We start from the raw sequence: 16,049 nt of genomic DNA on the forward strand, positions 1-16,049 counted from the left end.
ATAACCCATTCCTTTGCCTTTAACTACTGCTACCTATCTCCTCATCGACCACCGTAGAACTCCATGATCACTTCCTGCTACTGTTTCCTGTACTGTCAGCCCTATTATGTCATCTGGTTCATGGGTGAAGATGTTAATTGTAGAGGATTCTTTTCCCTAGTACTTTCCCTGACATGTTGATACATATAGCAGTCATCTATTTGATTTAAAAATTTTGTCCCTCGTGTGGTTTCCTTCCCATTTGCTTCAATCAATTAGAGGCAAATTAAAATCACCCATAATGAGACATTCACGCTTACTTGCCCATTCCATTTGCATATAGAGGCTCTCGTCATAATCTTCATCACCTGGCGGGTAGATTACTCCCACTCTCATTATACCTTTGCTTCCAACTATCTCACATCATACAAATTCTATACTAGCATGTGAAACGTCTGAATCTAGGAAAGCTTTCGTCATTCTCAGGCTACTTTTGATAAGAAGCATGAACCCACCACCCCATCCATCTTCCCTATCCTTCCTAAATACATTATACATACTGTACTGAAACTCATCATATGATCGTGTATCACGTCAGATATCATTCAATCATTAGCTTCAAATTAGTCGGTAAAAAGGTTATCAGACAAAAGCTGTTTTCGTTGTACTTTATAAGGAGGTATGTTTTGCCAACTATCATTGATGTTTCGATTTCTTCTGTTTGCAATAAATAATTCAACTTCAGTTTTATTTTTATCTTATTGGCCCACCTCTCAAATGGTAGTAGTAGTTGTAGTAGTGGTGGTGGTGGCATGTGATGCAAGAAAACAAACGTATGAGCTTATGCAGCATCAGCCAAAAAAAAAAAAAAAAAATCACACCATTCCCTCCAAATGCCTGTCCAGTTCCTCCTTAAATTTATTTAACCTATCAACTTCCACAACGACAGATGGAAGTTTGTTCCAACAATTAACCATCCGCTGGCTAAAAGCAAATTTCCGCACATCTATTCTACATCTGTCTTTTCTTAATTTGAATTTATGCCCCCTTAGGTTCGTAATCTGAACAAGTAGAACGATCCCATCAGAATTCAGCATGCTCAACCCATTCAAGGCCTTATACACCTCAATCAGATCACCGTGCAGGTGCCTAGTCTCCAGCAACTGCAATTTGCAGAACTTAAGCCTCTCTTGGTAAGAGGATCCCTTCATTCCCCTCACCAATCTTGTTGCCCTTCTCTGTACACACTCAAGCAAATCTACATCCTTCCTAATATGAGGCCTCCAGACCTGTGCGCAGTACTCAAGGCGTGGCCTGACCATTACCTTATCCAGAGGGACAATCACCTCCTTTTCCCTGCTAGCATAATTCCTATATATATCATTGACAAAACCCCATGACCTGCCCTGGCAACCTGTCTGCATTGCTCAGAAAACTTCATATCTGACTGCACAATTACTCCCAGGTCTTTTTCATTTTCTACCACCCTAAGTGTAGTACCACACAGTTGGTACGTTTCTCTGGTGTTACTTCTACCCATATGCAGTACTTTGCATTTGTGAAGGTTAAACTTCAGTTGCCACTTCTTAGCCCATCTGCCCAAATTTTCTAGATCCTGTTGCAGTAGCACACTGCCATTACTGTCATTAACAACCCTGCCAATCTTTGTATCATCTGCAAACTTCGACACTAAGCCTGATATACCTTCATCAATATCATTGATAAATATACAAAACAACAGTGGACCCAATACCGAACCCTGTGGGACTCCACTAATAACATTAGTCCACAAAGAGCAGCACCCATTGATTACCACCCTCTGTCTTCTCCCACTCAACCATCCTTTTATCCATTGTAGCAACTTACCCTTAATACCATTTTGCTCCAATTTGTACAATAGTCTTCCATGTGCAACAGTGTCAAAAGCTTTCCTGAAATCCAAATACAGTAAACCCCCGCTATTCGCGGGGGTTACGTTCCTGAGAAATGCCGCGAATACTGAGTTATGGCTCCCATAGAAATAAAGGGGTTCCGTTCCAAAGTATGAAATATATAAGAAAAACTAGTCTATAATTTTGTCTACGTATGTATCATATGTACCTTCATAATATGACTACGTACATAGACAGTAAGTAGTGAAATGCAAGCATAAGGCATCAAAATGGAAATAAGAAACAATTTAATATTAAATGTAATATTTATTAGAAATTTCAAACAAATCTTTCAATACAGTGCCTTTGCTATAGCTAAAAAACTTATCCTGCCAGTGCTATCACCAGTTTCGCTAAAGTGTTGATAAAGGATTTTTTGCCTTTTCACGAATGATGAGTGAACTTAACGGAATTTTATTTTGAGTTCGGTCTTCTATCCACAGATTTAAAGCTTTTTCTAATTTAACATCACGAGTTACAGAGCAAATTTTTGAAACAATTAGCGCGTTTTCACGGACACTATGGCGGATTTTTTCTTCCGATTTCTTGATTGATCGTACCGTTGACTAATTGATTTTATAATGTTTTGCCACTGACGAGACACTTTCACCATTAAAATTTTTGTCTAATAACTTTGATTTTTTCACAATTCCCTTGTTATTCATAGCCATATTTTTGTAGGGGTTAGAAAAGAACTTGTCCACAATAAAGTCACTTTTTTCCGTTAACACACTCGAAAAAGTCTGTTTACACTAACACACTGAAAAACGGTAGATTTTTTATTTTTGTAAGCATATCAATTTATAAAATTAAAAGCAAACGACAAAACATTCCATGACAAGTGCATAACACATACTGAACAAGGATTAGAGAGAAACATCCACGCTCGCGATTTTGTCACCCTTCTCCCCCCACCCACTGAGCACTGTTTTGACCGGGAAAGATGATTTTAGCCACGCCCATGTTTTTTTTTGGCGGAAAATGTTCACGGCGATTTAAAATTCACATTTTTTTAGGTTTCATTTTATATTAAATCAGCGACCGCGAATAGTGGGGGTTTACTGTATATGATATCAAAATTATTTTTTGCATCCAGTTCCTTTGTAACCACATCATAATATCCTATCAAATTTGTCAGACAAGATTTTTCCTTAACAAACCCATGCTGTGTCTGAATTATTGCTGCAGTCTTGTCTAGATGATCCTGCAAGGCATCTTTAACCAGTGACTCCATTATTTTACCCGGAAAGAAGTTAAACTAACTGGTCTGTAATCACTCGGATCCCCCTTTGTGAATTGGGGAAACATTTGCACATCTCCAGTCTATGGGTACCTCCCCTTGAGTTCAAAGAAGCTCTCGTAATTATAGCTAAGGGTTTGCTTACTTCCTTTGCTGCCTCCTTTAATATAACTGGATAGATCCCATCCGCCCCGGGTGCCTTTTTTATGTTTATCTTACAATTTCTCTTCCACTTTCCTCTCAGTTATTAGAAAATCATCTAGCTCACTGCCAGAGTTTAACTCACCTCTGGCATTCCCCTCCCTGTATAATTCCTCATGTGTGAATGTAGATGCAAAATACTCATTTAGTTTGTTAGCCACTTGAGCAGGATCATCAATAGTTGAACCATCAATATCCAGTGAACCAATCTGATTCATCCCTTTCCTTCTAGAGTTTATATAGATAAAGAACTCTTTGCTGTTTTTCTTTGCATCTTTTGCCAATGATTTCTCATAATCTGCCTTTGCCTGCCTAATCTCTTTTGTGACTTGGTTACAGACAAGCTTATATCTATCATAAGCTTTCATGTCACCCATTAATATATATGTATCCCATGCTTTTTTTTTCTTCTTTGCCATATGCCTCATTAGTTCATCTGACATCCATTTAGGCCTAAACCTTGAACAATATTTCTTAGTTGGTATGTAAAGCCTAGTAGCTTCCAAGATTAATTCTTTCAATGCCTCCCATTTTGAATTTTCTGAGGATATTGGTAACATCATCAGCAAATTCAAAATGGGAAGTGGGACCAACTGATGATGTTGGTAACATCATCAGTTGGTCCCACCATATAGAATTTAAATACTGTCTCAGACCACAGTAGTCGCCTTTACGAAAGCAAAAACTCTTCCCTTTACGCCTGATGGTAGTTACCTCTTTGAGCAAATCCAACTTCAGCACACTGTGATCACTGCCACCTAGTAGTTCCTTTATCTGCAAATTCTTAATACACGAATGATCACCGCTGATAACCAGATCAAGAGTATTATCCTCTCTGGTTGCCTCTCGAACATGCTGCTGCAGAAAACAATCATCCAATAAATCCACAAAAGGCTTATTAGTGTGCGAGTGACCAACCCTTAAGTTCCAGTCAATATCTGTGAAGTTAAAATCCCCCATTATAAGACATTCTGATTTACTAGCCCACTATTTCTCTGTACAATTGTTCATTGTGTTTCCTTTCTGTCCTTTCCTTTCTATCCTTTCTGTACACATTGTACTCCCCAAATTCCAATTCTGCATTCCTAATATCAGTGTGACACCACGTCTCTGATATCCCAACAATATACACCTTTGATACCTTGACCAACACTTCAAATTCATCAAATTTATTTACTATACTTCTAGCATTGGTATACATGCAAGCATACATGCACCTGTTCCTATTCTTAGCTACCCTAACACAACCCATGTGTTTACTTGTACCGCAATGACTCCCAGCAGTCTCTGAAATACCCTGCATCTTGTTTTCCAGGCTGCTGCTCATTCCAATAGAAGCAGTGCAAAAATCACTTTCACCTCTGCCAGCGACTACTGTTAATCTATTAGGCCTGGTATTCCCCCAAGCTAGCAGTTTTCCAACCCCCCTAACACTGCCTCAATAGCATCAGAAATAGCCTTGCATCCTTTCTATTTAAGTGTATCCCATCCCTATAGAAGCAGTCTCTCCTGTTAACAAGTACAAACCAGGCTGAAAAAAATTTTACCCCTTGAGCCTTGCACAATCCCTCCAGGGCCGAATTGATTGACAAGGCTCTCATCATATACTCCCTCCTACCGTGTCTGGGCAGAATTGCAGACACTTTCAAATTCAACCCTAATTCACGGATTTTTTTCAATAGTGACCTGTACTGGTTAAGTAATTCCGCCGGTCTCCTACTCTTAATATCATTAGCGCCAACGTGTACAACAATATCACCTTTTGTGCCCTTAAAAGATATCTGCTCTACAATGTCATCAACCTTTGCCCCAGGCAAACATACCCTGGTCTTGTTTTTACATACCATGTTCCCTGACAATAGAGTCACCAATAACTACTAGTTCCTGTGGGACCAGTACATTCTGCCTTGGGGGTTGCCACTGTGTTGCCTGTTGATCAAGTGCAAACTCTGGCGTTGATGTGGGCAGCTGAGAGCTTGATGGGCACCTCAATTTAGATCCTTCGAGGGCATCCACCCTGTCCTTCAAGCTCTCATATAGGCCCATAACAACGCTGAGTTGTCGCCTGATTTCCTTACATAGCGCACACACAAAGATATCCCCCCTTGGCAAAATCATGTCCCGTACCTGCTTGCTCCACAAACATCAAGCAAGCAGTGCATTTTAAAAGGCTGTGACTCAGAGGGCAACTGCCCCCCTCAGTTCTCCTCAGAGCCACAGCACTCCATTCAGCTTGAGCCTTTTCTTTGCTGCTCTGGTCTGAGTCATGATTTCGATTCAATTTCAATAAAATTTCAATTTCAGTACAAAATCATAACCCTAAACTTGTATCCCTATGCAGTTATAACACTATATATCTATATATTTTTTTTCAGTATCGAGTATTATCTTCGAGTTCCGTTATATAACTTCCGTATCAAGTTATGTATTAATTAATTATGTTATGTTTGTAAAATCGTTATATGTATTTAGTTAAAAAGTACAAATTAATTGACAATGAAGTTTAACAAGAACAATAAATTTTACTGATTAATTGATAATATTATACACTACACTATACTAAGCTAACGCATAGTTCGGGATATAACATTGTATCGTATAACAATGGCGGCCAGTCACGAACGATAAACCTAAAGACACTTAAGTATTAATTAACTTCCAAATTCTATTATATTAGGTCTTTTAACCTTTGGGCAAGTTTTTTCTTGGCAACTAGCTTTGCCTCAGGCAACCTTTGACATCCTTTTGCTTGTCATGTGTTCAACAATTTTCTGCTTCAGTTCTTTCTGTCTTTCTGTCAACTGTTGACCTTTTCATGCTGGTGGGTATGGCAATGGATCAATTAATCTTCCAGCTGTTATTTGCTCTGAAGCTATAATAGCTTCAGCTATTATTTGCTCTTCTGCTGCTGTTTCTGCTGGTACTACCTGGGTATTGCTTGGCAATTCCATTTCAATCAATATCTTCATCTTTGAATGTTCCACTAAGTTCCTCCAATTCCACATCAGTAAAGAATTTATTTCACAATATAAAGTGATGTTGATCTGCCAGCCTTTGTTTGGTAACGTCCAAAGGAAAATAGCTGTGTTCCTTTCCAAATTTGGTAACCATCTTGAGGAATTCAACCTAAAGTAACAGATCATAATTTGTCGATTTTCTACAACTGTATATTTTCGATAGTTGTGGTTGTCTGATCAACCTAGTCTCCAGCCCTGGTTGATCAGTAGGAGGTCCTGAGTCCACTTAATACTAGATGTCCAGGTTTTTCTCGTCACACTTGCCCTGTTTTGTGTGAATGTTGTGTACCACCCAAAGTGAGACTGACAAAGGCTGAGGGCATAGCTGTGGGTGTTCCGCAAGTGGCCAAGTGTGATGAGAAACTGTTCATGTTCATACGTGAGAGATGAATGCATGCTGTATACATGTGTGATTAGGTCACTTCAGGAACAACAAGGGTATGGAATGAAAGAATACTGTGTGGGAGATAAATGCAAGTGTATACCGGCTGAAAACTACAGGCAAAAGTACCAGGTGGATAAATGTGGGAGTGCAAATGTCTCTTGTGCACTTGTGTTCTGACTGTCTCTATATGTTCCTGTGCATAGGAGAAATTCCCCCTATTTTATAACTGCATTGACTTGTTCTGCCCTGGGTAAGTACATGAGCACTCAATGGTTCTCTCGTGCCCCTGTGGCTTCCCAGGCAGATGAAATTGCATATGTATTGGGCAGCTGCACGTGAGTTTAACTGTGGGTGTGTGTTTGTAGAGTGCCTTGCTAGGCTGAGGAAGTCCCTCAACATGGGAAGACCACAAATATGTCTGTAGTGTCTATATACCCTTAACCTGATCAAAAATAAATAAATAAAAACAAAATTTAAAAAACTGTGTAGTCTATATTCAGGGTGCTGTAATGAGTAGAAATGGATGTTAAAGCATGCTGAATGAATGAGAATGTCCAATTAATTGTGCACTCCTGAATATACATTTATATATATGGGGGGAAGTCTCATATCTCATATACAGGCTAAGTTGACCCAGTCCTCTTTAAAACCCCATTCCCAGGCAGGAAGGGGAGGAGACAGAGAACTGTCTCCTCCCCCCCTCCCCTGCCTCCCCCCATACTTTGCCTGGTGGAGCTCGTCACCACTGACCTCTTTGGGGATGCCTACTCTTTCATCCCTATTTTTCTATCTGATTTCCCCCCCAGTCTTCAGTCTCCCTCTCTCTCTCTCACTAAACCGACCACGTACACCCCTTAACAATACTGCCAAATTCTAATCAATGTCTAAATTCTACCGCTTTCTCTTTCGGCCAAATTCTAGTGTACACCCACCCCCTTTTTTTAAAAATCTACTGGGTGCCTGACCTGCCTCCTTTTGGAAAAGTGTGGGCAATGGTGGGTCCCAATAGGGGACAAATAACACTATTATCTTTCATTTAGCATATAGCCTCACATCTAAATTTAATAACATCAAAATTTTGCCAGACCTAATAGGCCTTTTAAACACATCTCTAGCATTCAACCCCAACCAGCGATTTCCTAACAGCAATCCCATTAAGCATTAATGTTAAACGTGTGATTTTTTTTTTTTTTTTTTTTCTAAGGTTCTAGACACTGAAATTCCAGGAAACTAGGTGGCAGGACCTGCCAGAGCAACTTGCTGTGATACTGGACACAACCGGCTAGCCTCCATGTGGCGAGGTATAGGCAACCACTAGGGGCCTGGTGGCCAATAAGCCGGACAAACAATGAGCACAACACATCATACTGCACAGACATGGCCCACACACCTCTGGCTTGACAGTGTACTGTCCTCGATACAGCAAACACACGAGATGGGAAAAATCTCAGGTGCCATCTGACACGAACATAAAATATAAAAAAATATAAATACAGACTAAGTCGTGTACTTGTAGAATAAATGAGTTATGTGCGGAAACTATGTGATAACCAAGTGATTGACTGTGCTTTGTTAAAAAATTAAAAAAAAAAAAAAAACAGTACAGTGTTGTGGCCTTTATATCCTGGTTGTGCTGTCTGGTCCAAGTGTAAGAGGGAATGAGCAAAGGGAAAATGGTGAGTGAAATTATGTGACTGTGCCTCTGTTTTGCACACCAAAAAATGTCTATATGTTTAAAAAAAAATGTGTGACTGATTGGGGTGTATATGTTGTCCCTTGAGTTTGACAGATTCCCCCCCCCTCCCAAGTTAACTGCAGTGTGGGTAACCCACCTGGGAAAACTCTCCCTGCCACGCTGTTTCCATTTCTCAGGCAGCATGGAGTGGAATATTGACCCTGGCTTCAGCTGGTCTACCCAGTGGGCAAGGTTCCCACAAAAAATGCCTAGATGGTGATCAAACCCCCACACAGAGCCTCTGGCCCTGTCACTTTTCTCCCATTCTCTCACACAAGGGCTCTGCTCCCATCCCTACAACTTTTGCCTGGTGGATCCTAAATGCTATTACTAAAACCCACCCTAAATGCTAATACTACTCAACATATACTACCCCCGTAAAGAGTGGATTGCCTCTACAGGGGTTTTCCTCTATCCTTCATTTCCTGGTAGATGCCTTCCTATCATCTTTTTACCTCTTCCCTCTCTTTCTCCAAGACTCAAATTGTCACCCCATGCTCTTTTCCAATATATTTGGGGGGGGGCTTGCTAGAGACTTATGTGACCCTACTGCCTAGCCTACCTTCACATAGTAAAGGATGGAGAATGGTGAGACCTTGGTCTCTCAAGGGCCCAACAGCAAAAAAGCCTGATGAACAGCAGACCAACACATCCCAAAACTATACTATGCAGACTACATTATTATCTACACTTTTCTGACCTTTACAGTCTGTTTTGCATCACAAAAGATCATTGCAGAGTTGGGGAGGAACCCCTGGGGCTGCAACACCTGTAACATTATACAATAACATCTGACACAGTTCTTGTTGACCCAAGCAATGACTGATCTGGTATAGGATTTCTTTCTTCACTAGATTATTAGGCACTGTAGCCAGGTGGGCAGGAGCAGCAGTGCGTAGCACACGCTTCTTGATTAGACCGGGGTTCGACCCATGCCCACCAAACGGAGGATGCATATCCCCGGAGCAATATGGCCTTAGTTGCTAATGCTCCTAAAAACCAAATAACAAACAAACTAGATCATCATGGGGTGGGATTTTTTCCCACCCCATGATGGGTACTGGAACCAAGGGTGGCTGGTTGTGTTCAGTTACTATTATTATTGTTATTACTTTTGGTCAAGGAACTTTCTTACTATTCTACAGGTGTTTAGAATTGTGGCTTTCTGGAGTTCCACATACATGTTTTCTAGGAGGCCCATTGCTGTTAGGTTCTCATGGAGGCTCTTTGGCACGATGCCAGTGGCTGACACGGAGATCAGGTTGGTCATTACTTGATCCATATGGCACATTTCTTTGACTTCTTGTCTTAGGTCTATATACTCCTCGTAGGTTTTTTTTGGGGGAAGGGGTTGCTGGTGTTGGCAGCCCTTCTTGTCAATGAGGGTTATGTCTGGTCTGTTATGCCAATCATCTTGTCCGTTATTATGACAATCCCATAGTCTACGAGTAGGAGTCTCTAGTAAAGCCAGGATTTCATACTTGTAATACGGTACCTTTGATTAACTGGTATTTTTGTGCTGGCTTCTGATGTATTATCCTCGCCACCTGGTCGTGTCTGTGAGTGCACTCCATCTGGGTGATCACCCTGCATCCCATGGTGATGTGCTGATTGTTTCTGGGGCCAGGTGGTATTGTTCACATGTGTCATGTCACTGCGGGGTCATTGGCAATGTATTTTCTGTAGTTCCTGGTGTTGATTACCTGGCCTTGGACAGAAAGCATAAATTCTTCAGTCTAGGGGAAGAGCTTCCTGTTCATGAACCAAGTGATGGAAGCCATCTTATCCATGTAGTCTTGATGTAGGTCACTGTAGTGTCTGCTGTGGAATGCTTTCTTCACCCATCTTTCTGTCTTTGTTTCTTCTATCTGTGTGAGTGCGGTCTCCTTGTTAAGGTTGAGTGTAATGTGCCATCAGTCTATCTTTCTTATGGCTTGGTAGATTGGTGTTGTGTTTTGCTAGCAGTAATCCTGCAGATTCTTAATTGCCTTCTTCTCTTGTCCAATGAAGTCAGTCTCCTCCCTCTTTCTTTCTGGACTATGGTCTATCTCTTGATGGCCAACTTCAGGTGGTGTTGACAGCCCTTCATCATTATCCTGGTGGATCTCATAATCTCCTCCAGCTCAAGGTTAGTCCAATCTATGATCCTGAAGGAGTACATCGGTACTGTGTAAATGTTTATGGCTGTGACCATGTTCCCACCATTCAGCTTTGATTTTAGCATGCTTCTCGGTCTGAGATGACATTTCTCAGTCAGGCAGTCCTTGATCTCCTTGTGTTCTAACTGGTGGGCCTGCATCATCCCCAGATATCTGTAGGTCTCTCTCCCTGTCGTGGCTTCAATCTCTTCATCAGTCTTCAGCTGGTATTTTTGACTGACTGGATGTCCTTGATGCAATTCATGGGGCTTGCATTTGTTTAGGCCAAATTGCATCCTGATGTAAATACTGAACTCGTCGGTGATCAGAGTATCTGATGGAGTTGATTCTCGGTTGCTGCATTGATTTTGATATCATCCATGTACAAGAGATAAGTGAAGGTGTACAGCTTCTTCCACCCTTCTTTTAGGATATATCCGTACTTGCAGTTAATGAGCATGGTGGACAGCAGGTTGAATACCAAACAGAACAATAGCAAGCTCAGGGCATCTCCCTGGAAGATTCCTCTTCTGATGGGATCAGTCTGGTTGCGATGTTCTCGACCCTGATGGTGGTCCTCTTTTTCACCATGGTTGCATCTAGGAAGTGTATCAGTATTTGGTTGACTTTGCAGATCTTCAGTGTCTCTATCAACCAGTTATGGGGCAAACAGAGTGGAAGGCCTTGTGGTAGTGTATATGCCTACTTCTCTGCATAGGTCATGTACAGGCTACAGTACTTCTTGTAGGCTTGCTCCATAACTGGAGTGTCAATAATCAATTGCTCATCTGCTGATATCCCTTCTGATGCTCCTTGTGTTCTAACTACATTATAATCTCGAGGCACCTCCGTAGCCAGGTGGGAAGGAGCAGCAGTGCGTAGTACACGCTTCTTGATTAGACCAGGGTTCGAGCCCGTCACCACCAAATATGGAGGATGCGGAAAGGTCAGGGAATGACCACTGCATATACCCGGAGCAATATGGCCTTAGTTGCTAATGCTCCTAAAAACTAAATAACAAACAACAACAACATTATAATCTACACTTTTCTGGCCTTTACAAAGTCTGTTTTGAATCACAAAAGATCATGGAACTAAGATGTATATATCAGACCACTTGTCTCTCCAAGAGTTCTGATATACTTCTTAGTTGGTGTTAAATTGTGCAGGATCAGCCTGTTCATATAGGATTACTGAGTTCAGTGGATGGAGGGAGGTGGGTGCGTCCAAACAGGTGAAACTGGAATTCATCTAAGAGAGCCAAATTCAATGAAAAAAAATCAACTGTAAAAAAATACAAATAGCAGAAAAAAAAAAAAAAAGTCATTATTTGATTTTTTTTTTTTTTTTTTGTTAGTTTTTATTTACGAAAGTTCAATACACAAAAATTATTAGAACTTAGTAGTACCATGCATGTTGCATACTGAGAAGACAGGAGATACTTGAATTTCTATAGATCGTAATTTTAATGAAATATATGTGAAGGAAGGTTCTTCCAAAAAAGGAGAAATAGAAGGAATAAATTAAGAGGAAAAGTTGAGCAAACCAGACTGGCTTGGAAGACAGTGGAGAATTACAGATGCAAATTCAGAAGAACAGTGCCCATAAAAGTATCTACAGCACACCAAATATCAATGAGGCAGAAGCAGGAGGGACTTTGTAAAAGATGTGTCACTGAGAAAAGTCATGGTATTGCACTAGTTTAGGAGAATATGCTATTACCTGTTTATCCGGGGGGGAGGGAGATTTTGTGTCCAAATCACACAGCATTGCTCTGTGTGATGTGGACACCAAACCTAAACCCCTGTTTATGTTGGTTCATATCAGTACACTACATGTATTTCATACTTTGCACATGGGGGAAGGGGAGGTATATTCAGGGTTGCTAATATGGCCAATATGAAGGTGCAAGTGGAAGATTTGGTTGTTACAGAACGACCAGACTTCACCAAAATTTGATCTACTTTACTTGCAAACAGGACCTGAATATGTTGTTATTGGAAGTTTTATGGTGCAATGGCAACTAAAGGCCATTAGGCACAAAACAATGGTAAAAAGTAACACGTATCATTAATAGTCAGATATATGAATTATGTAGGATTTAGTATCAAATTCTGTCATATTGTATATTTTTAAGAAAGTGAAAACTGCATTGATATTAGATCTAACATCTAAAATTCATTTCAAACTAGGAATAAATTGGGCTATATGCCTTGATAAGAATGTAGTTTGACACACTCTATTACAATTTATTACAGATATGTTAGATGGTGCGTTGAATATGACACTTCAGACAGAAAGGTGGATCTAAGGAAGAAAGAAATAAAGTAAAAGTAAGGTGTGTGTATGGCCTATCCTTAGTCTTGCAAGTGTGACTAATTGTTTTCAATTCAAGTTGATGCTGGATAAGCCAAGACTGGCAATTCAGTTTAATCTGAAGGAATCTAATTTTGACAGAGGACTTACCAGCAATTTATACTTCGACTTATTACAAGATTTCCGTAATTAGAGAAAGGAATTTTAAAAGATGCATTAACTAGTTCCCAGTGAATTTAACTGCATGGTCAATACTCTCACTATCAGGTATGGCAACATGACTAGGGTCTCAACAAAATTTTACTACCTTCATCTCCTTTGGTAGATCAGTCAGATAATTCTGAATTTTATTACCTTCATCTCCTTAGATAGATCAGTCAGATAATTCTGAATTTTACTACCTTCATCTCCTTAGGTAAATCAGTCAGATAATTTTGAATATGATCAAATAGACAGTTGTGATGGTTGCTGTAAAGTGAGAATGGCACTGAGAGAGTCAGTGAATAAAACACAATGAGTAATCTGCTTCAATTGTATAGATTCCTGGGCCATTTGTACTGATGCAATTTAGCAGTAAAGATACTCCAATCTAAAGGTATCTACAATCCAATCTACTGGCACCAACATGATGGTGTTTTGGAGCCACCTGTGTGTATATCTGAGTATAAGATTCATATTTTTCAATTAGTTATTTTTGAAACTATTTTATATTATTTTGAGAAAGTAGTTCCCCCCCCCCCATCCTTGAAGGAACAGATCACAAGCAAGGGAACAAAAGCCGATGGTGGAACTATTTTTTTTTTTTTTTTTTTTTTTGGCTGATGCTGCATAAGCTTGCTTTCTTGCATCAAATGCTTCTACTAATGCTAATGCTAACTAACTGTGATGGCTATTCTGGAAAGATCTAGCTGCCAATTATCAAGTAATGAGTAAAGACATATGCCAGCCAGCTGGTTCACTGATGAATAAAGGACATACAAGTGCTCCCAATCTGGAGTAAATAAGGACCTGAATATCAGTTACATCAGTGTTTTAGACTCCCAGGTAGTAATCCTCAGAAAATATCTGTGACAAGATATTCCTTGAGCAGGATGGTGCCTAGGTAAACTTCGACTTATTACAATAATAAAGCACTGAAACCTATGTTGGTTTAAATACGTTTATTTCCAATTTGGAAATATGTATTTACGAACAAGTTCTTAATGAATAAGTTCTTGTGATCCAAGCGATCTTTTGAAATGGTGATATTGCAGACAGCTGTTGGTGAAGAAATGTCAAGAAAATACCACAAAATGTTTGACTGTTGTGCACATATTTCCAAATCGGAAATAAACATATTTGTGACAAAGCCTTGGGAACCAAACAGAATCTGGCTTAATTCATTTCTGTGAGAATTTATGAATATTTAATATCTTTTATTGACTGTAAAGATAAATAATATTCCAGAAATTATTTTATTTATTTATTTTTTATATAATTTATATTTTTATAATATAATTTATATAATATATAATTTTAAATAAATATTTATTTATTTATTTTTATTTATTTTTTTTTTTTTTTTTTGATTGGCAATGTGGGGTCAAGGTGACCGATTCCATAACTTTGATTAGCAATAAATGAACAACAAAACATTGCTTTCCATTTAACGAAAAACCTCACCCTACATCAGCTGCTAAGCTTTGGTGGGGGGGGGGGCAATGATTCCTTGGTTCACCTAAGCGACAGATGCTGGCAGTTAATCTAGGGCCACCCCTGAGAGAAAGCAAATTTTTTCTTTTTCCCCAGTCGATGGAATACCTAGTTACGGTTCTAAGCGCAGGTAAAAAATTATCAATAATCTTATTAAAGAATACCACCATAGGGAGAGTTGGGGTACTTAAAAAAATAAAAAAAAACTGTTGCCTTTCTGATTAAATTGGAATAATATAATACAGAAATAAAATTATTCTAGGTAATTTCAACAATATTAATATAAATTCATTAGGCGATGTATACTAACTTTCAATAATATAGCAAGGCTCCATTATACATATACGGTACTTGTTTTTTTTTTTTTTTTTTTTTTTTCCTTTCGCTACATCCTATTAACTGCAAAAGGAGAATTCTCTCAATCAATTAAGCGATTATTTTCATCTTCGGACATAAATCCGTCTAAATTCCTTTCACAAAAACTCAAGCACTACATACAACTGAACAGATACTCATGCAACGCTACTTCATACAAACACATTTTTAAAGGAATGCCCTCTCTAAAGTTTCCCTTCATGCAAAAACGTATACAGAAAATCTCAAAATAATTTTTTTATCTAGATTTTCAAAAATTGTTTATTGTTTATGCTCAGGAGTATTGCCAAAAAAAATTATCTGTCAGAGATATTTTTTAATATTTCGACGCTTTTCAACGTTTCGAAATTATCAGTGCTGTTGAAGAAGTACAAAAGAAGTCATGAAGAAGTACTTCTTCATCAGACTCCACACGACAGCAGTACTTGCTATACTAAGCCAGTGATGCAAAGAAATTCTAAACACCTTTCCAAAAGAACTCGTTTCCATTTGTCCCAGACGGAGACAATATTGCTAACTGCTAAAAATGATTTTAAATCATGAAAAAAATTAGAGACAAATAAAAAAGGACACATTTTTAAGTAAACCAGAGAGGGCACAAAGAACAGAAATAAATTTTAATACACACGACTTGAATCAATTCCACAACCTAAAATGGAGCTGAGAGAAGGAAGCATGGTAGCAGGACTGGATTTACCGGAGCACACTTGGAAAATGGGTCCCAACTCCCATCACAATATAATAATGAGTAAAATTTTTGAGTTCATAGGTGCATGTCATTTATTGCAATTACTGGTCTCTTTCATTTTCATTTTTCCTTTTCGGTTATAAGTGCTGACAATATCAGGCAGGATGTGAACATATTTCTTACTTTGAGGATCAATTATCCATTTAGAGATTTCTTCTTTCAGAGTTCTGATGAAGAGTTCGGCTACAGTGGCCTTTTTTCCGATCTAGTCATATAGAAATTAATGTTAACAGACTTAAATAACACACGTACAATTTTATTTGTAAAGTCCTTTCTTTAATCAGTGTTAACA

General features: G+C 39.1%; 1 protein-coding gene across 2 annotated transcripts in view; it reads right to left on the minus strand.

The window, feature by feature from the left end:
- LOC150080620 (hamartin-like) overlaps positions 1–15,149 on the minus strand; it is a 293,531-nt gene extending 278,382 nt beyond the window's left edge. For both annotated transcript variants that reach the window (XM_090382129.1, XM_090382130.1), the window contains exon 1: positions 14,945–15,149. In XM_090382129.1, the coding sequence (XP_090238255.1) occupies positions 14,945–14,969 (25 nt within the window). In that variant the 5' untranslated portion in view covers positions 14,970–15,149. The remainder of the gene's footprint in view (positions 1–14,944) is intronic.
- Between the last annotated feature and the right edge of the window lie 900 nt (positions 15,150–16,049).

Source organism: Mastigoproctus giganteus, chromosome 9, assembly GCF_048544385.1.
Source record: "Mastigoproctus giganteus isolate SK-2022 chromosome 9, ASM4854438v1, whole genome shotgun sequence".
In the NCBI taxonomy this organism is placed as follows: domain Eukaryota; kingdom Metazoa; phylum Arthropoda; class Arachnida; order Uropygi; family Thelyphonidae; genus Mastigoproctus; species Mastigoproctus giganteus.